This window comes from Aethalodelphis obliquidens, unplaced genomic scaffold (genome assembly GCF_003676395.1).
Source record: "Aethalodelphis obliquidens isolate GAN/ISIS:26980383/991018 unplaced genomic scaffold, ASM367639v1 scaffold2, whole genome shotgun sequence".
NCBI lineage: Eukaryota > Metazoa > Chordata > Mammalia > Artiodactyla > Delphinidae > Aethalodelphis > Aethalodelphis obliquidens.
The window spans coordinates 60,544,436-60,569,681 of record NW_020837946.1 but is presented as its reverse complement, the minus strand read 5'-3'; the positions used below and the strand labels follow the sequence as shown (position 1 = coordinate 60,569,681).

The 25,246-nt window shown below is 38.3% G+C and overlaps 1 protein-coding gene across 3 annotated transcripts in view; it reads left to right on the top strand.

Moving 5' to 3' along the window:
- The window catches only part of CYBRD1 (cytochrome b reductase 1), a 37,618-nt gene extending 12,892 nt beyond the window's left edge, over positions 1 to 24,726 (top strand). For 2 of the 3 annotated variants that reach the window (XM_027128440.1, XM_027128430.1), the window contains exons 2-4: positions 5,772 to 5,980; positions 21,342 to 21,496; positions 22,200 to 24,726. In XM_027128440.1, coding sequence (XP_026984241.1) covers positions 5,772 to 5,980; positions 21,342 to 21,496; positions 22,200 to 22,500 — 665 coding nt within the window. In that variant the 3' untranslated portion in view covers positions 22,501 to 24,726. The remainder of the gene's footprint in view (positions 1 to 5,771; positions 5,981 to 21,341; positions 21,497 to 22,199) is intronic. The other variant, XM_027128446.1, reaches the window with a different exon arrangement.
- Positions 24,727 to 25,246: the final 520 nt, after the last annotated feature.

Below are 25,246 nucleotides of genomic sequence, written 5' to 3'. Positions count from 1 at the left end.
TTCCTTCCTTCCTTCCTTCCTTCCTTCCTTCCTTCCTTCCTTCCTTCCTTCCTCCCTCCCTCCCTCCCTCCCTCCCTCCCTTCCTAAGTTTATCACAATAGCATGTTCCACCACCAATAATTTTTCTTTTAGAAAGATTTAAAATGTATTTTTCACATTATATGTGTTCACGTTTCCCTTCATTTTCTGGGCGAAAATGGTTTTGCCAACTAGGGCCTCTAACAGAAAAACCCTTGTTTCAGTCACAAGTAGCTGTTTGATAGCATTTTCCCTCTTCATGGGCTTATGAGACCTTTTTCTTCCTTCTCACTGAACCTCAGGAATGGTGTCTAGGTCAGTGCCAAGCCAAAGAAGCAAGAAATGTTTAAATTCCACTCTCCAAGGCAGTTTATACTACTGTTGAGAAGAGCTACTTGTTTAAGAAATGTGGTTGATTTGCTAAGGTTGCCCTTTCTCCTGAAGTCCACTGTATTTTGGTTACTTATGCATTTTAAAAAGCATGTAAACACCTTATGCAAATGCAGCATTTTGCAGTTATCCTCCATCTATCTAGAGAGCATTTTGAAACATAGTCAGCTACCCCACAGAACTTCTCTGTTGCCAGGATAGGTGCTGAAAACTCCATGCCTCACTACTATGAGAGCCGCTGAGATTTCCACAAGCTGCCTGCTTAGCAGTTGAGACTAATTGGCTATTGGGTTTGCAAGCTTACAGAAATATTGTTCTAACTTTAAAACTATTATGAACTCTTTCAACCATACAGAAAATAATATAACAGATCCCCATGTACTCATCGCCCAGATTTAACAGATGTTAAAATTTTTGCCATCATAAAAGTTTATAAACTTAAATAGAACTTAAAACAGGTAGGAATAATAGATAATGCAGGCTGATGGAGGGGAGAGGTTGGAGGCAGGCACCCTAACCTGAGCAAGAAACTAAAAGAGGAGATAGAAAAATTCTACACTAGACCCAGGGACTAAAAGAGAAACGTTAACTGTCTGGGCCCGTTTGGATCAGAGGCAAGTACCTCTCCTGCTTCGAAAGTTCCTAGGGACTTTCTCTTATAGTAATAGGACAGTGTGTTTTGTTGATAACCCGCAAACTGTCAATAGAAGATTAAATTGTGTTCCACTCATGCTAGTGCTAGAGAAGGAAAGCTAGTGTGCAACCAATTTGAAGAACATTTGAGTAAATGTGAAAAGTTTAAAAGTCAAGTTTTGACACTCAAAGAGGGTAGACTTCAGTTTTTTGGAAAATTTGACACATTTCTCTGTGGTGCCCGTAGTATTGAGAAGAGTGAAAATTCTTCATTGGGAGCATAGTTGTCTATGAATTTTGGGCAACCTTTTTAAGGTACTTTTAATTGAAGAACCACATACATGCAGAAAAGTACCTAAATCATAAATGACATGTTTTCATCACATGAACACACTCGTGTACCCATCATGAAACAACATTCCAGGCACCCCAGAATCCCCTTGGTTACCCCTGTAACTCTCCTCAGTCATGATAACTATTCTTGATTTCTAACATCTGAGGTTAGTTTTTGATATAATATGACCCAGATTGGGGAGGAAAAGCTGTTGTGAGTTATTGCTTATAATTTGCTATTTGAGCAAACATCCTGAGTATTTCCTTTTCGCATGTGGATGTTCAAGTTCCCTCATCTAAGATTCCTTCCCCTGGGGTGGTGCCTGGAGGATATAATGATGGTGACCACAATGATGATAACAACAGTGATATTAATTTAAAAACACTAAATGTTATTGAGCAAACTACTTCACATCTCTGTGCCTCTGCTTCCTGCTCTGCATAATGGTAATAATAAACATACCTTCCTCACACAGTTGAGTCGAGGATTATAATGTAAACCTGTAAAGCACTTAGCATGGTGCCTACTACCTTGCAAGGCCTCAGGTGTTTGTGTGTGTGTGTGTGTGTGTAATAAATGAGACTAAACCAGGAGAAAGGGAAATGCGTTACTAGGTTTTTGGGTTTTTTTAATAAATTTATTTATTTTATTTATTTTTGGCTGTGTTGGGTCTTCGTTGCTGCGCGTGGGCTTTCTCTAGTTGTGGCAAGCAGGGGCTACTCTTTGTGGCGGTATGTGGGCTTCTCATTGCGGTGGCTTCTCTTGTTGCGGAGCACGGGCTTTAGGCGTGCGGGCTTCAGTAGTTGTGGCTCGCAGGCTTAGTAGTTGTGGCTTGCGGGCTCTAGAGTGCAGGCTCAGTAGTTGTGGCGCACGGGCTTAGTTGTTCTGCGGCGTGTGGGATCTTCCTGGACCAGGGCTCAAACGCGTGTCCCTGGCATTGGTAGGCAGATTCTTAACCACCGCACCACCAGGGAAGCCCCACGTTATTAGGTTTTAATATTTTGTAGATTTTTATTTTACTGCTGCCTGATCACAGATTGATTGCAAAAAACTCGATTGTGTAGATAAAAGGTTACTAAGTCTGTGGGTAAAGAGGCATTTGCTTTCCTTAAAAACGAAAGAATCGTATAATTACGACAGTGAAATTTATTTTACTTCAACTTTTTGTTGAAGTTAGTAAATATTGGAAATAATCTATATGTCAATTGTATGTCAACATACAATTGATTATTACCTAGAAAATCCAATATGTATGAGAATATTGTACAGTCCTTAAATTCATGTTTTCAAGGATAATTTAATGATATGTGAAATGTTCATGATATAATTTTAAGTATAAAAATAATTTAAAATGCAAAAAACAAACCAAAACCAAAAAACCCATTAGATCATATAGGATGTGCCGCTGAGTCATCAGAGGAGGAAAAGCATGAGGAGGGGAAACCACAGTGTTAGAGTTGACATCAATTTGATTTCTGGACTTTGATCAGTCTGCAGAAAGTGCTTTACATTTATTTATTTAAATAATACTAGGGCTTCCCTGGTGGCGCAGTGGTTGAGAGTACGCCTGCCGATGCAGGGGACGCAGGTTCGTGCCCCGGTCCGGGAGGGTCCCACGTGCCGCGGAGCGGCTGGGCCCATGAGCCATGGCTGCTGGGCCTGCGCGTCCCGAGCCAGTGCTCCGCAACGGGAGAGGCCGCAGCAGTGAGAGGCCCGCGTACCGCAAAAACAAAAAACAAAAACTTAAGGGTCATACACACACAAATAAAACTACTGAAATTCGAAAAAGGTTAATGGATTATATTGACGTCAATTTCCTGGATGTAATACTATACTGTAGTTATGTAAGATGTTACCACTGAGGGAAACTGTGTGAAGAGTATATGGGATCTCTCTGTATTATTTGTTACAACTGTATGTAAATCTACAGTATCTCAAAATAAGTTAAAAAAAAATACTAACGGAGCTGCATACATATTTTGAGCCCAGGGCTGTCCTAGGCTCTGGGGATACAAGGAGAAACAGCAAGACACATTTTTGCCTTCAAAGAGGATGAAGTAGGGATGAGAAGGGGCCTTGAACTAGCTTTTATTTTTAATTAATTAGTTAATTAATTATTTTGGCCATGCGGCAGGGCTTACAGGATCTCAGTTCCCGGACCAGTGATTGAACCCAGGCCATGGCAGTGGACCTGCTGAGTCCTAACCACTGGACCACCAGGGAATTCCCTGAACTAGCTTTTAAAAGTGTACCTTTTGGGATTTCCCTGGTGGTCCAGTGGTTGGGACTCAGGCACTTTCACTGTCAGGACCCAGGGTTCGATCCCTGGTCAAGGAACTAGGATCCCGCAAGCTGTGCGGCATGGCCAAAAAAACAAAGTGTACCTTTTAAGGTGTTGTGTTAAATGGTTTGAAAAAATTTGTTGAATATATAAATGATTGTCTACAAAGTTTCCATATCCTTAAGGAAATATAATCAATCATTTATAAGATAGACATATATGCACTAAAATTAGTACGTGGTAGTCCTTCAGAATTTGTATTACATAAAAGGAATACTGTCCTAATGGTGAGGCCTGTCAAGTGTTGGAATGGAACCAAATAATAGGAAGATTGACATCTTGTGCTGAAAGCTCTAAAGAGGCTGAATTCACATCTATCTTTGTAGGGTTTTTGTGTTTCTGCCTGAAAATGGACAAGATAATCTTACATTTTTATGATCCAATTAAGTTTCATATATTCAAATTATAAATGTCTTTGAAGGGAAAAGGCAGCAGCAGTGTCTGCTTCTTCTTTTCTGGAATTAAGAAATATACATGATTCACTGCGGATATAATAGAATCCATTTTCCAAGGAAGTATTCTTTAAACATTTTCAATCCGCCATATATTTCCAGATATCTAAATTTTTCCTGACATGGACTGAAGGAGTGGAATGAGGGTGGGTTGGGGCAGGATATTGTCTTCAGAACAAAAAATGATTGCATGCTGGGTGAGGTGGGTATATAACCTATTGCTTAAGCCAGGACACTAAAAAAAAGCTTTTTAAGTATCTTTTTGTTAAAGTTTAATCTACATGCAGAAAAGTATACATATAAATATATAGCTTAATGAATCTTCCCTCGGTGATTACTTATGTAACCAACACCTAGTTTGAAAATCAGATTATTAGCAGGAGCCCAGAAATCCCTCGTACATTCCTTTCCAGTTGCTATACCCCTTCCTCACAAGGGCAACCAATATCTTGCCTTTTCTTATTGCAGAGATGAGTGTTGCCTGTTGTTATACTTCATATCAATTGAATCATACAGTATATACTTGTTTATGTCTGGTTTCTTGGCATTGACATTATAGGTTGGTCCATATCATTGGGTGAAGTTCTAGTTTTAGTTCATTCATCCTCTTTGCTGTATATTATTCCATGGTGTGAATATATCACAGTTTATTTATTCAATCTCTTAATGATGGACATTGGGAAGTTCCCAGGTTTTGGCTACAATGAATAGTGCTGTAATAATATTCTTATACTTGTCTTTTGGTGAACTTATGTACAAACTTCTTTGGGGCATATACTCAGGAACAGAATTACTAGATCATAAGGTATGCATATATTTTGCTTAAGTAGCTGCTGCTAGTTTTCCAAAGTGTTTGTTCTCATTTAAACTCTTATCAGCAGAACATGAGCATTCTGATTGTTTCACAACCTCTCCAATACTCAGTGTTTTCCATATTTAGCCATTCAGATATGTGGTAGAGGTATTCTCATTTCTCTGTTGACCAATGAAGTTGATATCTTTATTATGTTTATTAGTCACTTGGATATACTCTTCTGTGAAATACTTAGATATACTCTTGGATATACTTTGTCTATTTAAATCTTTGCACATATTTTTCTATTGTTTAGTCTGTCTTTTTCTTGTCAAATTAAGACACTTATATGAAGAAACCAGATCATAAGATTAAGAATTTCATTTTGGACATGTTGAGTTTAAAATATTTGAGAGGCATCTATGTGGAGATGTCAAGAAGCCATTGGATTATGTGGGTGTGGAGTTCAGAAGACAGTTCTGGGCTGGAGATGAGAATTTTGGAGTCCCTACCATGCAGGTAGCATTTTAATGAAAGAGTGAATGAGATCACGCAGAGAGAGAGCAGAGAGAGGAAAAAAATCCTAGGACTGAGCCTGAGAGGCAGCAAGCTTCGTTCATAAGTTGGGAGTAAAGAAGATGCCAGCAAAGAGCCCAAGAAGGAACCACTGAGAGGCAGGGAAGAGGGGGGAAGCAGAAGCCATGAGAAAAGGGTTTCACAAAAGGGAGTGTTCACTGTGTCAAATTGTTCATCTTGTGTTGATTAAAAAAACAGCACCACTACATTCTGTCCACCTTTGTCTCTTTTTAGCCATCATCGTATACAGACTGCCATGGACCTGGAAATGCAGCAAGCTCCTGATGAAATCCATCCATGCAGGGTTAAACGCTGTTGCTGCCATTCTTGCAATTATTTCTCTGGTGGCTGTTTTTGATTTCCACAATGCCAGGAACATCCCCAATATGTATAGTCTGCACAGCTGGGTTGGACTGACAGCTGTCATTCTCTACATCTTACAGGTCAGTATCTCAGTGTTTCTTTTTAATTTTTTTAAAAAGTAATTAATTAATTAATTTTTGGCTGTGTTGGGTCTTTGTTTCTGTGAGGGCTTTCTCTAGTTGCGGCAAGGGGGGGCCACTCTTCATCGCGGTGCGCGGGCCTCTCACTATCGCGGCCTCTTTTGTTGCGGAGCACAGGGTCCAGACGCGCAGGCTCAGTAATTGTGGCTCACGGGCCTAGCTGCTCCGCGGCATGTGGGATCTTCCCAGACCAGGGCTCGAACCCATGTCCCCTGCATTGGCAGGCAGACTCTCAACCACTGCGCCACTAGGGAAGCCCTCTCAGTGTATTTCTAAACAAGATATAAAAAGTAAAACAATTCAGATACTTTCGATGTTTTCCATTCATTCATAGTTTCTTGGAAATCATCTCATTCCCACTAGTCACTGTTCCATTTGTTTCCATTATAAGTATTTCCCCCTGAGGGGGCACCAGAACTGCAGAATTCAGTTATGAGCTTGAATGTAAGGGTTTAAATATGGACATATGTATGTAGAGAAATTGCCATCTCATAATATCTAGGCTGCCATTGTTTGGACTTTAAATTCCATGTGCTGGATCAACTAGCATAGGCAAGAGCTATAGATTTCTTTCTCATGTTCTCTGTCACTTCTATTTTCTAGGTTTAACTTTAAGAGTAAAGAGGTGAATTTTTACGTCTTTGTTAGATTTTGAAGGCTCAGTGATTATTTTATTTTCATTTCATTTATTAAATGTCTTCATTTACTAAAAACACATACTCTTTTTTAAGTATTTATTTATTTGGCTGTACCAGGTCTTTGTTGCCGCATGCGGTCTCTTAGTTGTGGCATGGGGGATCTAGTTCCCTGACCAGGGATCGAACCCAGGCCCCCTGCATTGGGAGCATGAGTCTTAACCACTGGACCACCAGGGAAGTCCCCAAAAAACACATACACTTAAGAGCACTATATTTAAATGTAAGTTAATGGAGTGAGATAGGAATTTGGCTGTTCTAGATCACAAAAGTAAAGGTTAATTTTTAATGTTTTTGGTGTTAACCATTTTGTTGAAAAATCTTTGTCAATTTTTTTGACAAACTATGTCAATTCACTTCCCTTGCTTAGTACATATATCCAACTCCTGATTGGGACATCATTGTGAACTTACTTTTCTGTGGATATAGGAGAAGAAACTGGAGTGAGTTCATAAAACCTCAAGGCATATTTTAGAATATATGAATGTATGACCTCTTTCAAAAAGGATCTCTTAGCAGACATGTATTTGTCATTTTTCTGCTTCTTAAAGTAAGGTTTTTAAAGCCTTAAGCCTTTTTGAATTTTAAGTAAGTAAAAGTTGATATCTATATGGACACTATTAATAATTTAAGTTTGCATTAGCATGCCTGGAGGTAGGGATTGGTGGATTGAAAGGTGCCAGACAGAAGGGGAGCATAGGGAGAACCCTGTATCAAACATGATCTTACTGATCAAGAAGGAACAAGGAGAATATCTCAAATTGGGTGGCTGAGCCTAGCCCAGATCTCCTGCTCTCAAAGTTGATTTTCCCTCAGTGTTCTCATCTGGGAGACAGCGTCCTCCTCTGCTGCCAGCTGGTGGACCCTCTCCCTTCAGAGAGTAGGATGGCAAGAGCAGGGGCCATTGAGATGCTGCCAGTTGCTTTGGGGACCCCCTTGGTCTACTAGCATCTCTTCAGGACTTTCCTAGCTTTCTGTTCTGCTTTCAGCGGTTTGTTCCCCTCCCTTTGCCTCACCTCCTTTGTGCCACACCAGAATGCAGGATATTAGAGCCAGAGCGCAGTGTGAGGCATTCTGCTTACCTCACGTAGTCCTTCAAGTGAGACAGTCTTTACAGATGCTGAGGACGCACAGGTTACACAGCAGGAGGCAGAGCTGGGACTCAGGCGCTGGTCTTTCCAATCCTGAGCTCTCCCCACATGGTCCTGCTGTTTCCACAACATGCCCACCATCACTCAGCCCATGTTTGATCATCCTCAGTGGACGGCCATATTTCTGAGGAACAGAATGGAGACTACCCAAAACTTTATGTAGCTTGCCTGTGAGAGGGTTTATGGTTCTGAGTACAGTAGTTAAAATGCCTTTAGTGCGTTAGTTATATGCCAAGGCATTCTCTGAACATCTGGAAAGATATGCATCAGAATGTTAACAGAAATGATCTCTAGGTGGCTGGATTCCAGTTGATTATTTTTCTTTTCACTTTTTGTATCTTCTAAATACACATGCATTTCTGTATAACAATAAAAGCTTTTAAAGCTAAAAAAAAAAGTTTCCTATACTAGATATACCTTTTAATCTGGAATTTCTAAAAACCAATTTATACTGTGCTCTATATCTTAATATATAAGATTAAGAAATATCTAGGAATTAGCAAAAAAGAATATTTATTGGAAAATATATGGGTGTTAGATAAAATGGTTCTCAGAGGAATATAGGCTTAAATGCCTTTATTTATTGAAAGAAAAACTTAAAATATGTAAATGGAGTATTCACTTAAGAAACTGAAGTTCAATTATATCTCGATAAAACCAGGAGAAAAAAAAAGAAACTAAAAGAGAACAGCAAAATATACAAGGAAAAGTAAACACCAAAAAAAAAAAAAAATCCGTGAACAGTTGTATTAGTTTTCTATTGTTGCCATAACAATTTACCACAAACGTAGTGGCTTAAAACAACCCAAATATATTACCTCACAGTTTCTCTACATCAGAAGTCCAGATTGGCTTGGCTGGTTTCTCTGCTCAGGGTCTCACAAGGTCAAAATCAAGGTGTTAGCTGGCCTGGGCTCTTATGGAAAGACTCTGGGGTAGAATCACCTCCCAAGCTAATTTAGGTTGTTGGCAAAAGCTAGTTCCTTGCGGTTGTAAGACTGAGGTCCCCATACTCTCACTGACTGTGGGCTGAGGGTTGTCCTTAGCTCCTCTCTCTGTTCCTTGCACATGGCCCCCTCTGTCTCACTGGCTTGGAATCTCTCTGACTTCTCCTTCTTTCTCCTCTTCATCTCTTCTTCCTCCAGCCAAAGTTCTCTGTTTTTGAAAGGGTTCATGTAATTAGATTGGGCTGCCCAGATAATCCAGAGTTTTCTCCCAATCAGAAAATCCATAACTTTAATTACATCAGCGAGGCATCTTTTGCCATGTAACATAACGTATTCATAGCTTGCAGGGATTAAGTTGTGGACATCTTTGGGAGGCGGCATGATTTAGCCTATCACAACCATAAATTAAAAATAGAAGAAATTACAAATAAAATGAAAAGCTGGTTCTTTAAAACAAGTAGAATAAAATAGATAAACCACTGCAAATCTGATTGAAAAAAGCACAATATACAACATTAAGAATAAGAAAGAAATATAGTCATAGATATAAATAATATTTTAAAATTAGGACAGTTTATTAAATTTATTAAATTATTAATATATGGTAATATTCTTAAAAATCTTAAAGAAAGAAAAAAGGATTGTTTTCTTGACAAATATAAAGTACCAAATTTGACCCAAGAGGAACTAGAAAACCTAAACAGACCAATAACATTATAAGCAACTGGTAACATCATTTGAAATCTATCACTAAAAAAGACATCAGGTCCAGATTGTTTTATACCTTTGACCTACAAGGAACAGATACTTTAAACTGATCCAGTGCACTGGGAGAAAACAAACTCCTCTTAGATGTTGCCCCATTGTGCACTCCATACTTCACATCTAAGGTGGCAGCTCTGATGATAAACACCTTTACCAATATCAAACAGCAAACATCAGCTTAAACTGTGAAATACTGAAGACACTTCCATTAAATAAATAAGACATTGATGCTTGGTACCTTTGTCATTCAACTTTGTTTTAGAGGTTTTAGCTAATGCATGAGATAATGAAAAAAATCTGTATAAATAATAGAAAATTTGTGACTTTTTTCCTGTTTGCAGATCATATAATACATGTTTAGAAACACAAGAGATAGCTAAAATAATGAGAGAATTTGGAAAGGTATCTGGATATAAGATAGCCATGCAGAATCCAATAACTTTTGCCCATTCTAGAAATAACCATTTAGAATAAGAAGTAGAATCCTGTAAATCTTATAGTAGAATACTATAAAAACTTATTGAAAAACAGAAAATATGGTATGAATAGAAGGATACCATGTTACTGAAAGAGAAAAATTAATATAGAAATATCCTTCCCTCTTCAACTAATATTTGTAGTTAATATAATTCTAATTTTAAACCCAATGGGAGTTTTAAACTTTATGCAGAAAAACAAGTATCCAAGGATAACCAAGAAAATTTTGAAGAAGAGAAGGGAGACCTGCTTTATTCAAAACAAGGTACTCACACAGGAATAAACAAAATATATCCATGGCAAGAACAAAGAGGACAGAAACAGCCCAAGTGTGTATAAGAACTTTTTCTATGACACTATGGTATTTCAATTTACCAGGGAAAGAATGCTTATTTAATCAATGTTACCTTCATAATTGTCTATCCATTTGGAAAAAACCAAACAAACAAAAAGACTCTGTACATCACACAAAAGAAAAAAAAATTCCAGATACAGTAGATTAAAGGTATGAGTATAAAAAATCCAAAATCAGTGAAAAGAGAAAAAGAAAATTAAGAAGCATATAATCTGTATAATATTGAGGTAGGGGAGGCCATAAGGTTGACAAGAAATCTAAAAACCATAAAGGAAAAGAAAGACATTTATGACTACATAAAATTTTTTTTTAATTATAGTCATTTCTCAGTATCTTTGGGGGATTGTTTCCAGGACCCCCTCGGACACCAAAATCCAAGGATGCTCAAGTTTCTTGTATAAAATGGTGTAGTATTTGCATGTAACCTGCACACATCCTCCCATATACTTTAAATCATCTCTAGATTACTTACAATACCTAATACAATGTAAATGCTCTGTAAATACAATGTAAATCCTATATAAATAGTTGCTGGTCTGCGGCCAATTCAAATTTTGCTTTTTGGAACTTTCCGGAATTTGTTTTTTTGGAATATTTTTGATCTGTGGTTTGTGGAATTTATGTATGCTGAGCCCGTGGCTATGGAGGGCTGACTGTGTATGTGACAAAAGATATTCAAGTCAGCAGGAACTGCACAAGGAGATATGGGGAATAATCATGTCATGTGTTAAGGGTTAATGTGTTTAATATACAAAACAACTCCTAAAAATTAATAATAAAAAGTCAACCTAATAGAGCAATGAACAAAAGAGTTGAACAGGCAGTTCAAAGAAGAATTAAATCACCAATGAGCATATGATAAAATGTCCAACCTCACTAAGAAGTTAGGGAAATGTAAGTTAAAACAACAATAAAGTAACGTTTTCTCCCATGAGACTGACAGAACAACAATAGTGATATCCATTGCTATCATAGATGTGAGGTAAGGATGAACTTCTGCCCTGCTGGTGGGAAAGTGAATTGCCACCGAATTAGGGAAGTAGTTTGTTAATATCTATTATTTTTTTAAAAAATACACTTACTCTTACGCAACATTGTAAATCAACCATACTCCAGTAAAAATTTAAAGTATATATATATATATATATATATATATACACCTTTTAACATAGTGATCCCACATTTGGGGAGAGTGGAAATAAAATACTGTCACAAAAGGAGATCTAAGAAGGATTTTTAGTGTGGCAATGTTTGCAGGAAACGGGAAGCAACCTAAATGTCCATCAACAAGGGAATGGCTAAATAATTTGTGGTAAATCCATGTTGAATATTATACAGCTGTTACAAAGAACGTAACTATGTCTACTGATCAAGAGTGAAATCAGGGACTTTCCTGGTGGCGCAGTTGTTAAGAATCTGCCTGCCAATGCAGGGGACACGGGTTCCATCCCTAGTCCAGGAAGATCGCACATGCCAGGGAGCAACTAAGCCTGTGCACCACAACTACTGAGCCTGCGCTCTAGAGCCTACACTACTGAGCCCACGTGCCACAATTACTGAGGCCCGCAACGCCTAGAGCCTGTGCTCCGCAACAAGAGAAGCCACCGCAATGAGAAGCTCACTCACCACAATGAAGAGTAGCCCCTGCTCACCACAACTAGAGAAAGACTGTGCGCAGCAACAAAGACCCAACACAGCCAAAAATAAATAGATAAATAAATATTTTTTTAAAAAGGAGGAAAGAAAGGGGGCTAGCAACAAAGCAATACAACCAATACAAGCTGAAAAGTCTTCACCCTTCCTCATGTTTGTCTATGAATTGCAAAGCATTTTAAGTTGTAGGTATTTTTTCTACTTGTGAGATCTAGCCTCTGGGAGATTTCTAAAAAAATAACAAACCATTGTGTGTATGTAGAAGTTATGAATCATAATAAAGTTAACTCATGATTCCACCATCCAACTTAATTTAGAAAACATAGAACACCTCCTCACCCCCAACTTGATCCCACATCTTTCTACCTATCCCAACCCCTGGAGGTAACCATTCTCCAGAAGTTTTTTTCTCATTCCTGTTTTCCTTTATAATTTTACCACATACTGTAAATTCCCAAACAATATGTTTATTTTTTATTTTTTACTTTTTAAAAAGCAGTATCAAATGTATTCAATTACAACTTTGTTTTTCTTTCTACTGATTCAACTATATTGATTCCTCTAGGTGTAGTTTATTCATTTTTACTTGTTTTTTTCCCTCAAAGAATTTTTTTTTAAAATTAATTTATTTTTGGCTGCTCTGGTTCTTCGTTGCTGTGCGCGGCGAGTAGGGGTTACTCTTTGTCGCGGTGCACAGGCTTCTCATTGCGGTGGCTTCTCTTGTTGTGGAGCACGGGCTCTAGGCGCGCAGGCTTCAGTAGTTGCGGCACCTGGGATCAGTAGTGGTGGCACACGGGCTTAGTTGCTCTGTGGCATGTGGGATCTTCCTGGACCAGGGCTTGAACCCATGTCCCCTGCATTGGCAGGCGGATTCTTAACCACTGTGCCACCAGGGAAGCCCTTCATTTTTACTTTTGTATTCCACTGTATAAATAAGCCATACATTTACTTATCTATTCTCCTGCTATTAGACATTTGGGCAATTTTCAATTGTTTTCTGTTACAAACAATGCTGCACTGAACATTCATATACACATCTCTTGGTCCTCATATGCAAAGGTTTCTCTGGTGGTATACTTAGGACTGCAGTTATATACTCAGTCTAAAAGAGTAACATCAACTTGTTTGCCAAAGTGGATGACCCAAGTGTGTTCCTGCCAGCAGCAAATAAGAGTTCCCATATGGCACATCCTTGCCAGCATGCATCCTCTTCAAACTTAAAATATTGCCGAACTAGTGGGTATAAAAGGGTGTCTTCTTGTGGTTTTATTGTTTATTTCACTGATTGCTTATGGTTCACCTCTAAAAAAATACCTGTTCATGTCTTTTGTCCATTTCAAAAATGAGTTTGTTTTCCTTTTTCTTAAAGATTTATAGGTGTTCTGTGTCAAATTCCTTTTCATTTATATGTATTGCATATATCTTCAAGCTTTTGAAACTTGTATTTTCTCTTTTGTTAGTACTTTTTGACAAATAGGAATTCTCAATTTTTTTCTTTTTTTTTTTTGCACGGGCCTCTCACTGTTGTGGCCTCTCCCGTTGCAGAGCACAGGCTCCGGACGCACAGGCTCAGCGGCCATGGCTTACAGGCCCAGCCGCTCCGCGGCATGCGGGATCCACCCGGGCCGGGGCACGAACCCGTGTCCCCTGCATTGGCAGGCGGACTCTCAACCACTGCGCCACCAGGGAAGCCCAGGAATTCTCAATTTTAATGAAATGAATTAATCATCTTTTCCTTTAAGATTATTATTTTTTGTTTTGATGCCTTGTGTATGAAATCCTTCCCTACCCTGAGGTCAAAACAAACGAGATTCTCAGGTTCTACTCCAGACCTCCTGGATCAGAAAGTCTGGGTTGGTTGGGGGCGGGGGCGAGCCCAGTAGTATGTGCTTTCATAGGCCCTACAGGTGATTCAGAGGCGCACTGATATTTCAGAGCAATTGGTCTAAGAGAAAAGCCTACAAATAGCCAAGAGGTTACATTACAGTAATATTATTGGAAACTTTAATTTCTCTTATGTTTTCTAAGAATATTAAAGTTTTGTCTTTAAGTATTTAATTCATTTAGAAGTAACTTAGTTCATGAAGTGATATTGTTATCTAGCTTCATTTTTTTCCATAATGATAAACTCTTTCCCTGGCATCATTTATTGAATCGTCCCTGTCTTTGCCACTTATCTGCACTGCCAGTTTTGTCGTACGTCTTTTCCTCTGCGTCTTAGCCAGTGGAATTGAAGAGTATAGAAGTATTGAAGTATATAGAAGTATTTACGAGGTATAGAATAGAGGTAGAGATAAAAATCTTTGAATTGTTCTTATTTTAAAGGGAATACTTCTAATATTTCACTATTCAGTGCAGATGTTTCACATTTCCTCTAATTCCAGTTTGTGAAACCATTTTGTTTTTCTTTCGAAATCATGAATGGACGTAGAATTTTTTGTGTATGTTGAGATGAATATGGTTTTTCCTCTTTAATTTGTTAATGTAATCAATCACATCATTAGATTTTCTACTATTAAGCTTGGGTGAATTGAAAACATTTTTAATTGTTTCAAGATTCTCTTTTGCCCTCTGAAATATTCAGATTCTTATCTCCGGTTGTTTTATTTGTGTGCTAACTAGGCTTCTCAGAAATGTCATGTCACAACTTTCTGACTTTTGTTTAGCAGGAGAAAATGTGGTCCCTTGGCTTCTTCCTTGCTCAGATCCAGAGAGCTGGTAGTATTTAAGAACACAGGACTTGGACTCAGGAAGACCTCAGTTTGAATCAGTTTCATTCATTTGTAATTTGTGACCTTGGACATGTTATTGAACTTTTTCGGACTTAGTTTGCTCACCTAGAAATTAAGATTTTCATACATCCTTCACAACATCATAAGAACCAAAGACAAATAATGCATGGAAAGGCTCAGCCTAGGGCTTAGCGTACTGGAATGACACAAGTAAGCTGTTGTTATTAGAAGTGTAAGTCTTGTGGTAGGCTCCTTTATGACCTGAAGATGGCATTTTTCATTTCAACTATAGATCATAGACACCTTCATGGTTGAGAATATGCATTTTATGTCATTGAAGTTTTATTCCTAAATCCATCCATTTATTCAACAGAGTTAAATACCTGCTATGCGTCAGATACCTGTCTAAGTTATGGGGCATACATTGTTCCACAAGACACGCATGGGCCCAAAGAGACATGCTCTCTGCCCTCATGAAGCTTACAGGGGAAGACAGGTCATTGAGTATTTGGTAGATTGAGTGGGTATGGAGTGTTCTAGGAGAGCTCTCATATGGTATAGAGAATAAAGGAAGTCAGATCAAGAACTGGAGTCATGAGGTCTGTGGTCAAAGCAGAAAGAGTATTCTATGAATGGAATAGTATATGGGTAAAAATTTGCTTTATTTGAGAAACCAGAAGGAGTTTGAGCTGCCTGGAGTGGGGTATGGAAGATGAATTGGAGGCTGGACAGGGATAAATTTAGGGAGACTAGGTTGAAGATGTTTACAAAGGTTCTGATGAGAAATGATGGTGGCCTGGAGGAGTAGCAATAGCAGTTAGCAAAGCGTATAGTTCCTAAAGATATTTAGGAGGTAGAATTAATGAGATTTGGAAAGTCAGTGATACAGGGGATGAGAGAGAGTCACTTTCAGGCTTGAAAAAGTGGGGGTGGGATGAGAAAGGGAACGTTAGAGGGGGAGGAGAGGGCTTTAGGAGTGCCAGATGCTACTGAGAAGTCAAGGAAAATAAGGTCTAAAAACTATCCATTGGATTTAGTGATCTGGAAGTCACTGATGACCCTGGAGAGCAGTTTCCTTGGTGGGCAGAAGCCAGATTTCAGTAAATTGAACAGGAAATAGAAGGTGATGTTGACTGAAAGAAAATGCACAACATAAGAGCTGTGAGTTTAAGTTTTATTCAGGGTCTTACTGAGGACTATAGTGTGGGAGACAATCACTCAGTAGCTCTGAGTAAACTGCTCCAAAGAGGCAGGAGAGAAGCCAGTAAGTATATATGTGATTTGGGGCTTGGGAATACATGCAGTCAAGTAACATCTTGGTAAAAGATTACTGCTAGTCCCAAAGAACAGATATCTCAAGTTTATGACTTTAGTGTTTTTCTAATGTATGGGAAGATGCAAGAGTCTGAGCTCATTAGAATTCTTCCTGAGATGTACATCTAACTATCTAAGGGGCCTATTTGTCCAAAGAACAGAGCATCCTGTTTATGTCTTCCTTTCCTCTGTCTGTTGGTCAGTGACTGCAGCAGGTTAATCCTTGTAGAATTGGGTATTGAGCAAAATTCTCTTTTTTCCTCCTTTGTTTACAGTGAGAAAATAGAGACAACTCAATAAAGAGGTTTGGGTAAGAAGGGGAAGCGAAAGAGAGGTTGGTAACTGGTCAGAGACAAGAGTCAAGTCAGGTGCTTGGGTGCTTTCTTTTTTACTTCATTTTGTTGGGAGAAGCTTGGGCATGTTAAAATGCTCACTGGATAGCACCATAGAGAAGGAAAGGTAGTGAATACTGGAGAGATGCAATAATTTATAGCTATGTCTTCAAGAAGTAGGTTGTGGAGACTGCTGGAAAATTGGAGGACACCAACTCCATTGCAACTGAAGAAGGAAAGGAATTGTTCGCTTGGGATGGTTTTTTGGTTTGTTTCGTTTGGTGGCAGAAAAATGAGGCTCTTCTCTGAAGTTGCCTCTGTTTTCCCATGAGGTGGTAGTAGGATCATCTGCCAATAGTGGGGAGGCACACAAGAGAGCCAGAGGTTTGTGTCTGGGAGAAACATGGAGGACCAGTTGATAAATCATACAGTAGGAGGATTGTTGAGCAGCACGGAAGTGCTTATAGCCATGAGCATCATAACCATGAATTTATAGTGATGCTAGTCCCCTTGACTGCATGATTTACTCCAGTGGGACCTAGCATACCAGGGGTAGTCCTGAAGATGTCTGAGCCAGGTTGAGGTATTGCCAGGTGGACTTGATGAAAGACAGTGTAGCAAGAAAATGTAGGATATTGACAGGAGACTTCAATTTGAATGTCTGTCATTTCTTTTTACAAAAAACTATGGATATATTCTAGTTGGTTCTGATTAGGTGTTTTTACCCCTAGAAAATATGCTGTTATGTTTGAAAAACACAACTTGCAAATAACCTAAGACAGAGCTTCTCAAAGAGTGGTCCCTAGGACAGCAGCATTAGCATTACCAGGGGAGTTAGAAATAGATTCTTAGGCTCCACTCCAGACCTACTGAGTCAGAAACTCTAGGGATGTGGCCCAGAAATATGTGCTTTAAATGAAGGAATGAGTGAATATAGTTATCCTTCAGTAACCGCGAGGGATTGGTTCCAGGACCCCCATGGATACCAAAATCTGTGGATGCTCAAGTCCCTTATATAAAATGGTGTAGGGACTTCCCTGGTGGCACAGTGGTTGAGAATCCGCCTGCCAGTGCAGGGGACACGGGTTCAAGCCCTGGTCCAGGAAGATCCCACATGCTGTGGAACAACTAAGCCCATGCGCCACAACTGCTGAGCCTGCACTCTAGAGACCGTGTGCCACAACTACTGAAGCCCACGCACCTAGAGCCTGTGCTCTGTAGCAAGAGAAGCCACCACAATGAGACGCCTGCATACCGCAACAAAGAGTAGCCCCCGCTCGCCACAACTAGAGAAAGCCCGTGCACAGCAACGAAGACCCAATGCAGCCAAAAATAAATAAATAAATTTATATTAAAAAAAAAATGGTGTAGTATTTGCATATAACCCATGCATATCCTCCTGTATACTTTAAATCATCTCTAGGTTACTTGTAATACCTAATACAATGTAAATGCTATGTAAAAAATTGCCTGGCAAATTCAAATTTTGCTTTTTGGAACTTTCTGGAAATTAAAAAAAATATTTTCCATCAGGGCTTCCCTGGTGGCGCAGTGGTTGAGAGTCTGCCTGCCGATGCGGGGGACACGGGTTCGTGCCCCGGTGCGGGAGGATCCCACATGCCGCGGAGCGGCTGGGCCAGTGAGCCATGGCCGCTGGGCCTTTGCGTCTGGAGCCTGTGCTCCGCGATGGGAGAGGCCGCGGCAGTGAGAAGCCCGCCTACCAAAAAAAAAAAAAAAAAATTTTCCATCAGCAGTTGGTTGAATCTCTACTGGCTATATATACAATAGCAGAAAAATGAAGAGGAGCTGGGAGGAGCCTCCATATAATAATCTGTAAATCACTTGATTCACATTAAATCCACCTGTACCCTTAAAGAAAAGCAAATCAAACCTAATACAAAAGCTAGCTAAGCAGATGTTTCCTCGTCTCATTAATGACTTTTGCAAATAAAAGCTTTTATTATGTCTAAAAGTTTACACATATCTTTTTTTTAAAAACTCATCTGTTTCATAAAGTGAGATAAAACTGGCATAGTAAAATACATTTGTATCTTTAAAGGACAATAATAATCAACTGAGAAAAGCCCAGATATCTAACCCAGGAACTTTAAAAGTAAACTTTCATTATATATTTCTAATTATAAAAGTAATATACATTTATTTAAAATTTTATAAAATCAGAAAAATCCTCAAATCACTGATAATGCCATAATCTAGAGATATCATTATATTTTGGTTTATTTCCTTTAGGCTCTTATTATGCCCATGAATATATAGTTAAGAAAAAAATTTAAGCATAATTAGAATCATACTACATCTTCACTTTCATATCTAAATAATAACTTTTTAAATGAGATTTTACTCTTCTTTAGCTCTCCTAAGAACTCCATAGTGGTGAAGAGCAGTTTTCTGTAGGTGATGGTTCCTAAACTCTGGAGCACTTCGTTTGCACTTAATAAGTGTTTGTAGACTGAAGGTAGCAGTCTACTGCCTTCACTTTTAGGGATTTTCCAGAATGCACTTAACCCATATCTCTGAAATAACTTGGGCGAATCAAAAGCAGTGGTCTTCAGACTGCAACATGTAGCAAGAATCACCCTGGCATTCCATCAAAATGCAGATTCCTAAACACTACTTCCAGAAATTCTGATTTAGCAGATTTGGATGTGGCACAGGGATCTCTTTAAATAAACACCTTAAGAGTTTCTGATACAGGTCTTCTATGAACAACATTTCAAGAAACACTGACTTAAAGGAACTTAAGGATTTTGTAATATTCAGTCCACTAGGATTTAAGTTGCCCTATTACTTGTAAGATAGTAAGGCTAAGATGGTTAAAAGGAAATAGAGAATGATTAATATAAATTTTAACTTTTTATAAGCTATTATACATTTGCATAATTTGGAACCCTTTTAATCAAAGTTAAGTGTTCTGTAATTTTTTCCTTTCCTTTTAAAAGTAATTTTCTGTTGTTGAAAAAAAAATGTTTTCATGGGGAAAGTAAGATTTAGGAGAGTTAAATCGTCCTGGGGTCCTGTATGCAAATTTCTGGTGTCCCATCTACTTAGATCATTAAGCTTTATGGGATTACAAGAGACACACATGATAAATCCTGAAAGAAATAAGAGAAAACAGTAAGAATCATTCAAAACAATAAGAATCTTAGGAATAGAAAGGCAGGATAACAGGAATATGGAAAAATATATATATTTACATGGATAAGTCACAGAAAAGATATGGTGACTTACTCGTAGAAATGTATTTGTGCTAAATCCTTGACAGTCACTCACCTGAGCCCCATTTTTGTATAGAAAGCACAACCTGTACATCAGGATGCTTACCCTTTGATACTAAAAGAATCACTAAAGATCACTGAAGGAGAATTAGGAACACTGAACCACCAAGGGGGACTCTCTGAACCATTTCTAATATACTCAGGCATCTGTGGTATTAATGGACAATAAAATATGCAAACCAGCCTATTGCATGCATTTTCAGTTACTTTCCATTCATTACTATTGCCTTTACTCTGATTCTAAATGTGTTTTAGGGCATCACACCCCTTCTGCCTTCATTCCTCTCTGTCCCCCGTTAGTCCTTTGATATCAATCAGGAAAAATGAACAGTGACGCTAGTGTTTCTCCTCATTCTCATAGTTGTTTTGTTAGAGTGGTAGATACCAAAGAGATACCTGAAAAAGAAGTCTCTTTAAACTCAGTAACTCAATGGTCACTGAGTCATCTTTATTTTCTGGAGGAGAAGAGATTACTTAATGGGCAGGGGTCTGGGGCAACAAAACAAAACTGTGAAAGCATTAACAGACTTTAGTTTATGTAATAATCTTGTTGTCTTCTCTGCAGAGAAGTATCCCACTAGGGATTTAATTATCAAGGAAATGGAGAGAATTTTCTGCAGAACTCATTTCTTCCTCATAAAACAAAATTGCCAGGTTTTTTCCACATAGTTTTTTAGGTTGAACTGAATAAATGTGTTCTATTGTATTTGGATTTAGTGACTTAAAAATCTTTTACTTCCCTTCCTACTTGGCAACCTTAAGGAAATTGATAAAAAGCAAATAAGTATCAGAATGTTCACTGTAGCCTTGTTAATGATAGCAAAAAACTAGAAACAGAAATATCCATTAATAGGGAACTGAATAATTTGTTACAGTCTTAGAATGTCAGCCATTAAAAAGAATAAACTAGATACATGCATTGATATGAAAAGATCTCCAAGATACACTATTCAGGGAAAAAAGCAATATGCAGAACAAATATGTATAGTAAAATCCCACTTGTACTTTAAAAAACTGTCCCCCTCTCTCTCTTTTTAAAAAAATTTTATTGAAATATAGTTGATTTACAATGTGTTTCAGGTGTACAGCAAGGTGATTCCATTTTTTATATATATATATGTATGTATATATACACACACACTGTATATATATACACATACACACACATATATATATTCTTTTTTAGATTCTTTTCCATTATAGGTTATTACAAGGTATTGAGTATAGTTCCCTGTGCTATACAGTAGGTCCTTGTTGTTTATCTGTGCTGTTTATACAGTAGTATGTATATTTTAGTCCCAACCTCCTATTTCATCCCTTTGGTAACCATAAGTTTGTTTTCTATGTCTGACTTACTCTCTTTTTAAACACACATGTGTGCACACACACACGCTTGTTTAGTCATAGAAATTTTCTGGAAGGATACTCGAGAGAGTGAGTGGAACTGGAATGGGGAAACTTCATTTTATGCCCTTGGTTCTATATGAAATGTCTTCTCATTTTGTACATATTGCTTCTATAATAATTTTAAAATTAGTTAAAACTTACAATTAATTGATAACTTTTGTACTTTTTGATGTTTAGCTTCTCCTAGGTTTTTTTGTCTTTCTGCTTCCTTGGGCTCCACTTTCTCTCCGAGCACTTCTCATGCCCATACATGTTTATTCTGGACTTCTCGTCTTTGGAACAGTGATTGCAACAGTACTTATGGGAGTGACGGAGAAACTGATTTTTGCCCTGTAAGTTGCATAGTTTTCCTAATTGCAATTCTTAAGCTACAAAATGTTAAATACTTGTTCATTGGACAAATATAAATGTAACAAAAATTTTTAAATGTTGAAAATAGAAAATTTAAATATTTTAGAAATGTATTATATTATACATGTGATATAACATTAATAATGCTTGGAAGAAAAGCCAAACAGTCCAACAAATTGTACTACTCTTACAAAACAACTATTGAAGTTATGCATGCCCTTTCAATCGTTTTGATGTGTATGTTTTTATATTAACTGTAATTATGATATACCTACATTTTTGTATCATTTTTTAAATTTTAAGTGATGCAGGTGTTTTAGATGCTATATTATTTTCATACTTATGATTTTTAACAATTTCATACTAATCCATTGAGTGAATTATAGCATATCTTAAATTTCTTCTTAATGTCAAGCTTTAAGGGAATTTACATTGAAGCTGTACCAGTGTGCATTTTGAGGAGATAAATTCAAGACTGTTCGGCATGTTGCTGTATCACCCTAATTTTTTTAAATTTAATTTTATTTTTTTATACAGCAGTTTCTTATTAGTTACGTATTTTATACATATTAGTGTATATATGTCAATCCCAATCTCCCAATTCATCCTCCCCCTCCCTCCCAGCTTTCCCCCCTTGGTGTATCACCCTATTTGTAATTGGACACACTCTCTCCTTTTTTGCAGGAAAAATCCTGCATACAGTACATTCCCACCAGAAGGTGTTTTCACAAATACCCTCGGCCTTCTGATTCTGGTGTTTGGGGCGCTCATTTTTTGGATAGTCACCAGACCACAATGGAAACGTCCTAAAGAACCAAATTCTGTCCTTCTTCAGCCAAACGGAGGCGCTCCAGAGGGAATGGAAGGTTCCATGGCAATGAACTTTGGCAATATGGACAAATCAGATTCAGAGTTAAACAGTGAAGCAGCAGCAAGGAAAAGAAACATCACCCTTGATGAGGCTGGACAGAGATCCACCATGTAAAATGGGCTAGAGATGTAGCCATATAACTTCCATTAGTTCTACAGTTTAGCTTCTCTTATTTAGCCGTAAGATGATTGAGCTCCACAGACTCAATATTTATTCTAATCGTAAAGTAGGATTTCTTGAAAGCATTTGTATTGGTTGAGGCCTATGAAGTTACCTGAATTGGAAGGGAGATGATCAATGTAAATAACAGCAGGTGTAAACTGTGGTTAATTACCTTGTTCTTGAGGACCAAAGCATTTAGCACAGTGCCTTGCATAGAACAGATGATCAAAATGTATCTGTTGGTTGGTAAATTTGATAAACTGGCAGCTTCCCTGGCCTCTTGTCATGCAGTCATTTTCTGTTAATTCTGGGAGTCCAGTTGTAAAGTTTTGGAATCAGATCATGCATATGTGGGACAGGGTTAATGCTACACAGATGTCATGACTAGAGCACAGAAAAAAATTTAGGAAAGTAACTGGTTCCCTTTTCCCTGTGCCTACCCTTTGCTCCCTCCCCAGCTGGTTTATCCTTAGATTGGCCCTGGAGACCAGGGTTTGTATTAGGGCATTTTGGAGCAGTGATAGGGCTGTAGGTAGCTGAAGATCTTGCCTGGTCGGACCTGGAAGTTTTTCCAAAACTGACTTAATCCCAAGGCTTCCTTGGGTTTGGTATACTTTATGATCCAGATTCTAAACTTAATTAGGATGAGAATATGCCTGAATGCTTAAGCAGTATAAACTACTCCACAAACCTTAAAGAGCACTTTTCCCCAAGTTTCTGGGTTTTTTAAACATGGAACTTACTAAGTGTCAGACACTATTCTAAGCACTTTATAAATCTTAGCTAATTCAACCCCCAGACAAAACTTTTGCGGTAGGCATCATTAAAAGCTCCATTTTACAGATGAGAGATCTGAGGCTTGGAGAGGTTAGTAACTTGCCCAAGGTCACACATCTCATAAGTGGTGAAACTGAGATTCAAAACCTGGCAGTTTGGCACCTCAGTTCAGTCCATGATCCTAACCACCTCACTATGCTGTTTTTTCTGTTACATGCTAATTTATACCTGTTTTGACCCACCCGTGGATAAACCTCATTTGGTGGAATGCAGTAGAGTTGTTAAAATTTACCTTCTGGCTCTGTTTCCAAGGCAGATTTCCCAAATAACCAAGGAGAAAGGCCTACCCTTACCTGGAAATTCATCATGGGCACCCTGCCACGGGCAACAAGCCATGGCTTACCTTGATGCCCCTTTGATCTTAAATCTGTCTTGGTAGCAAAGAAAGGTTTAGGCAACAATATCGCTGCTGAACAGCTTTGGGTTTGGAGATAGGAGAGATGGACTTCATGGTCTGCCCTTCCCCAGGGGCAAAAGCTAGGGTCCCTCCTGATTTGGGTGGAATTTTAGGGGACATCTTGTGCTTTGGTTCTCAGTAGCGAATTAAGACTCAGAGATGACAGTTTTCATGCATGAGGCCTCTGTCTAGGCTCTGGGCTGACTTAAATTAAAACCTAGAGTGGCGCCTGTGCTGAAATGTTGCTTTTCGTTTGGGATTGATTTTTGGTTTCCCTGCAATTTTAAACCATACAGTTTACACCAAATAAACTTAACATTTTTGGTGCTTAGTGAATTTCCTTTTAGGGTAACTGGTAATTACTTCCATAGACTGAGTACAAACTATATTCCGTCACATCCCTGAAGCTTCACAATATCCATTCAAGAGTCCCTCACCAAAACACTGTTTTCTTAATTCTGTTTCCAAAATTGGCAATAGTGTCATAAGAATCCCTAGTGCCCAGCCCAATGCCTGGCATGTAGTAGACACATAAATTCAGTATAAGTAGAGCATGCTACAGTTAGGGTGCTAAGTGGAAGGAATAATTGCATTGTCACACACAAACATATTTTGGTGAATGGATATTTCATTACATAGAGGTGCACAAAATTCCAGGGCTTTTTAGGGGGAAGGGGATAGTGGCAGCCCCAAGGATTGAAGCTGCCATTCCATTTCATATAGGCCAAGAAAGAGGTTATTAGTTAAAAGTTAATTATGGATTTGGCACTAGACTATTCTGCTCCATTGAGAAGTATCTGAACACCCCTCATCTCAGCCCTTTATTTTATCCCTCTTGTGGGCTAATGTGAGGGTAATCTTACAGATATTATAGGAACTTCTTCTCTTTCTTTCTCAACCTTTATGAAAACAATGTATAGTCAAATATATCTAGAAAACCTTTCTGTTTGAGACTCTTCTTTTAATGGGCTTTTTATTCTAATGATAATTGTACCTTTATCTTTCAAAAGCTGGTTTGTCCTGCCTAAAGCATCTCCCCCCAAAATTTCTCTTTAAAAAGCCCACAAAAAGAACAGGGGAGAAGAAAGCCTTAGGTATCGGTTCTAAAACAGTGATTGAAATCTTCCCAAATAATTATAGCTTATATCACCTGCAGAGATAGTCTGGCTTGGCTTACCCCATAATCTAATTTCAGAAAAAAAACGCTTTAACATTCATCTAAATCAACACTAAAGCCTTTTGTCTCAAAGGGTTTATTGAGAAACTCAGATGAATATACTTTTTGAGTTAATGTTATCAAAAGTGTACAGCTTCCTGTGCACCTTGTGTCAAACTGAATCCACCCTCCAAATCACCTTCTTCCCTTTCCTCTCGTGGTTTCATTTAAGCTGTGTGGGTTGGAAACAGCATCTCAGAGCTTAGGATCAAATGACAAAAAAGGTAATTGTACTTTTTAAGGAATAC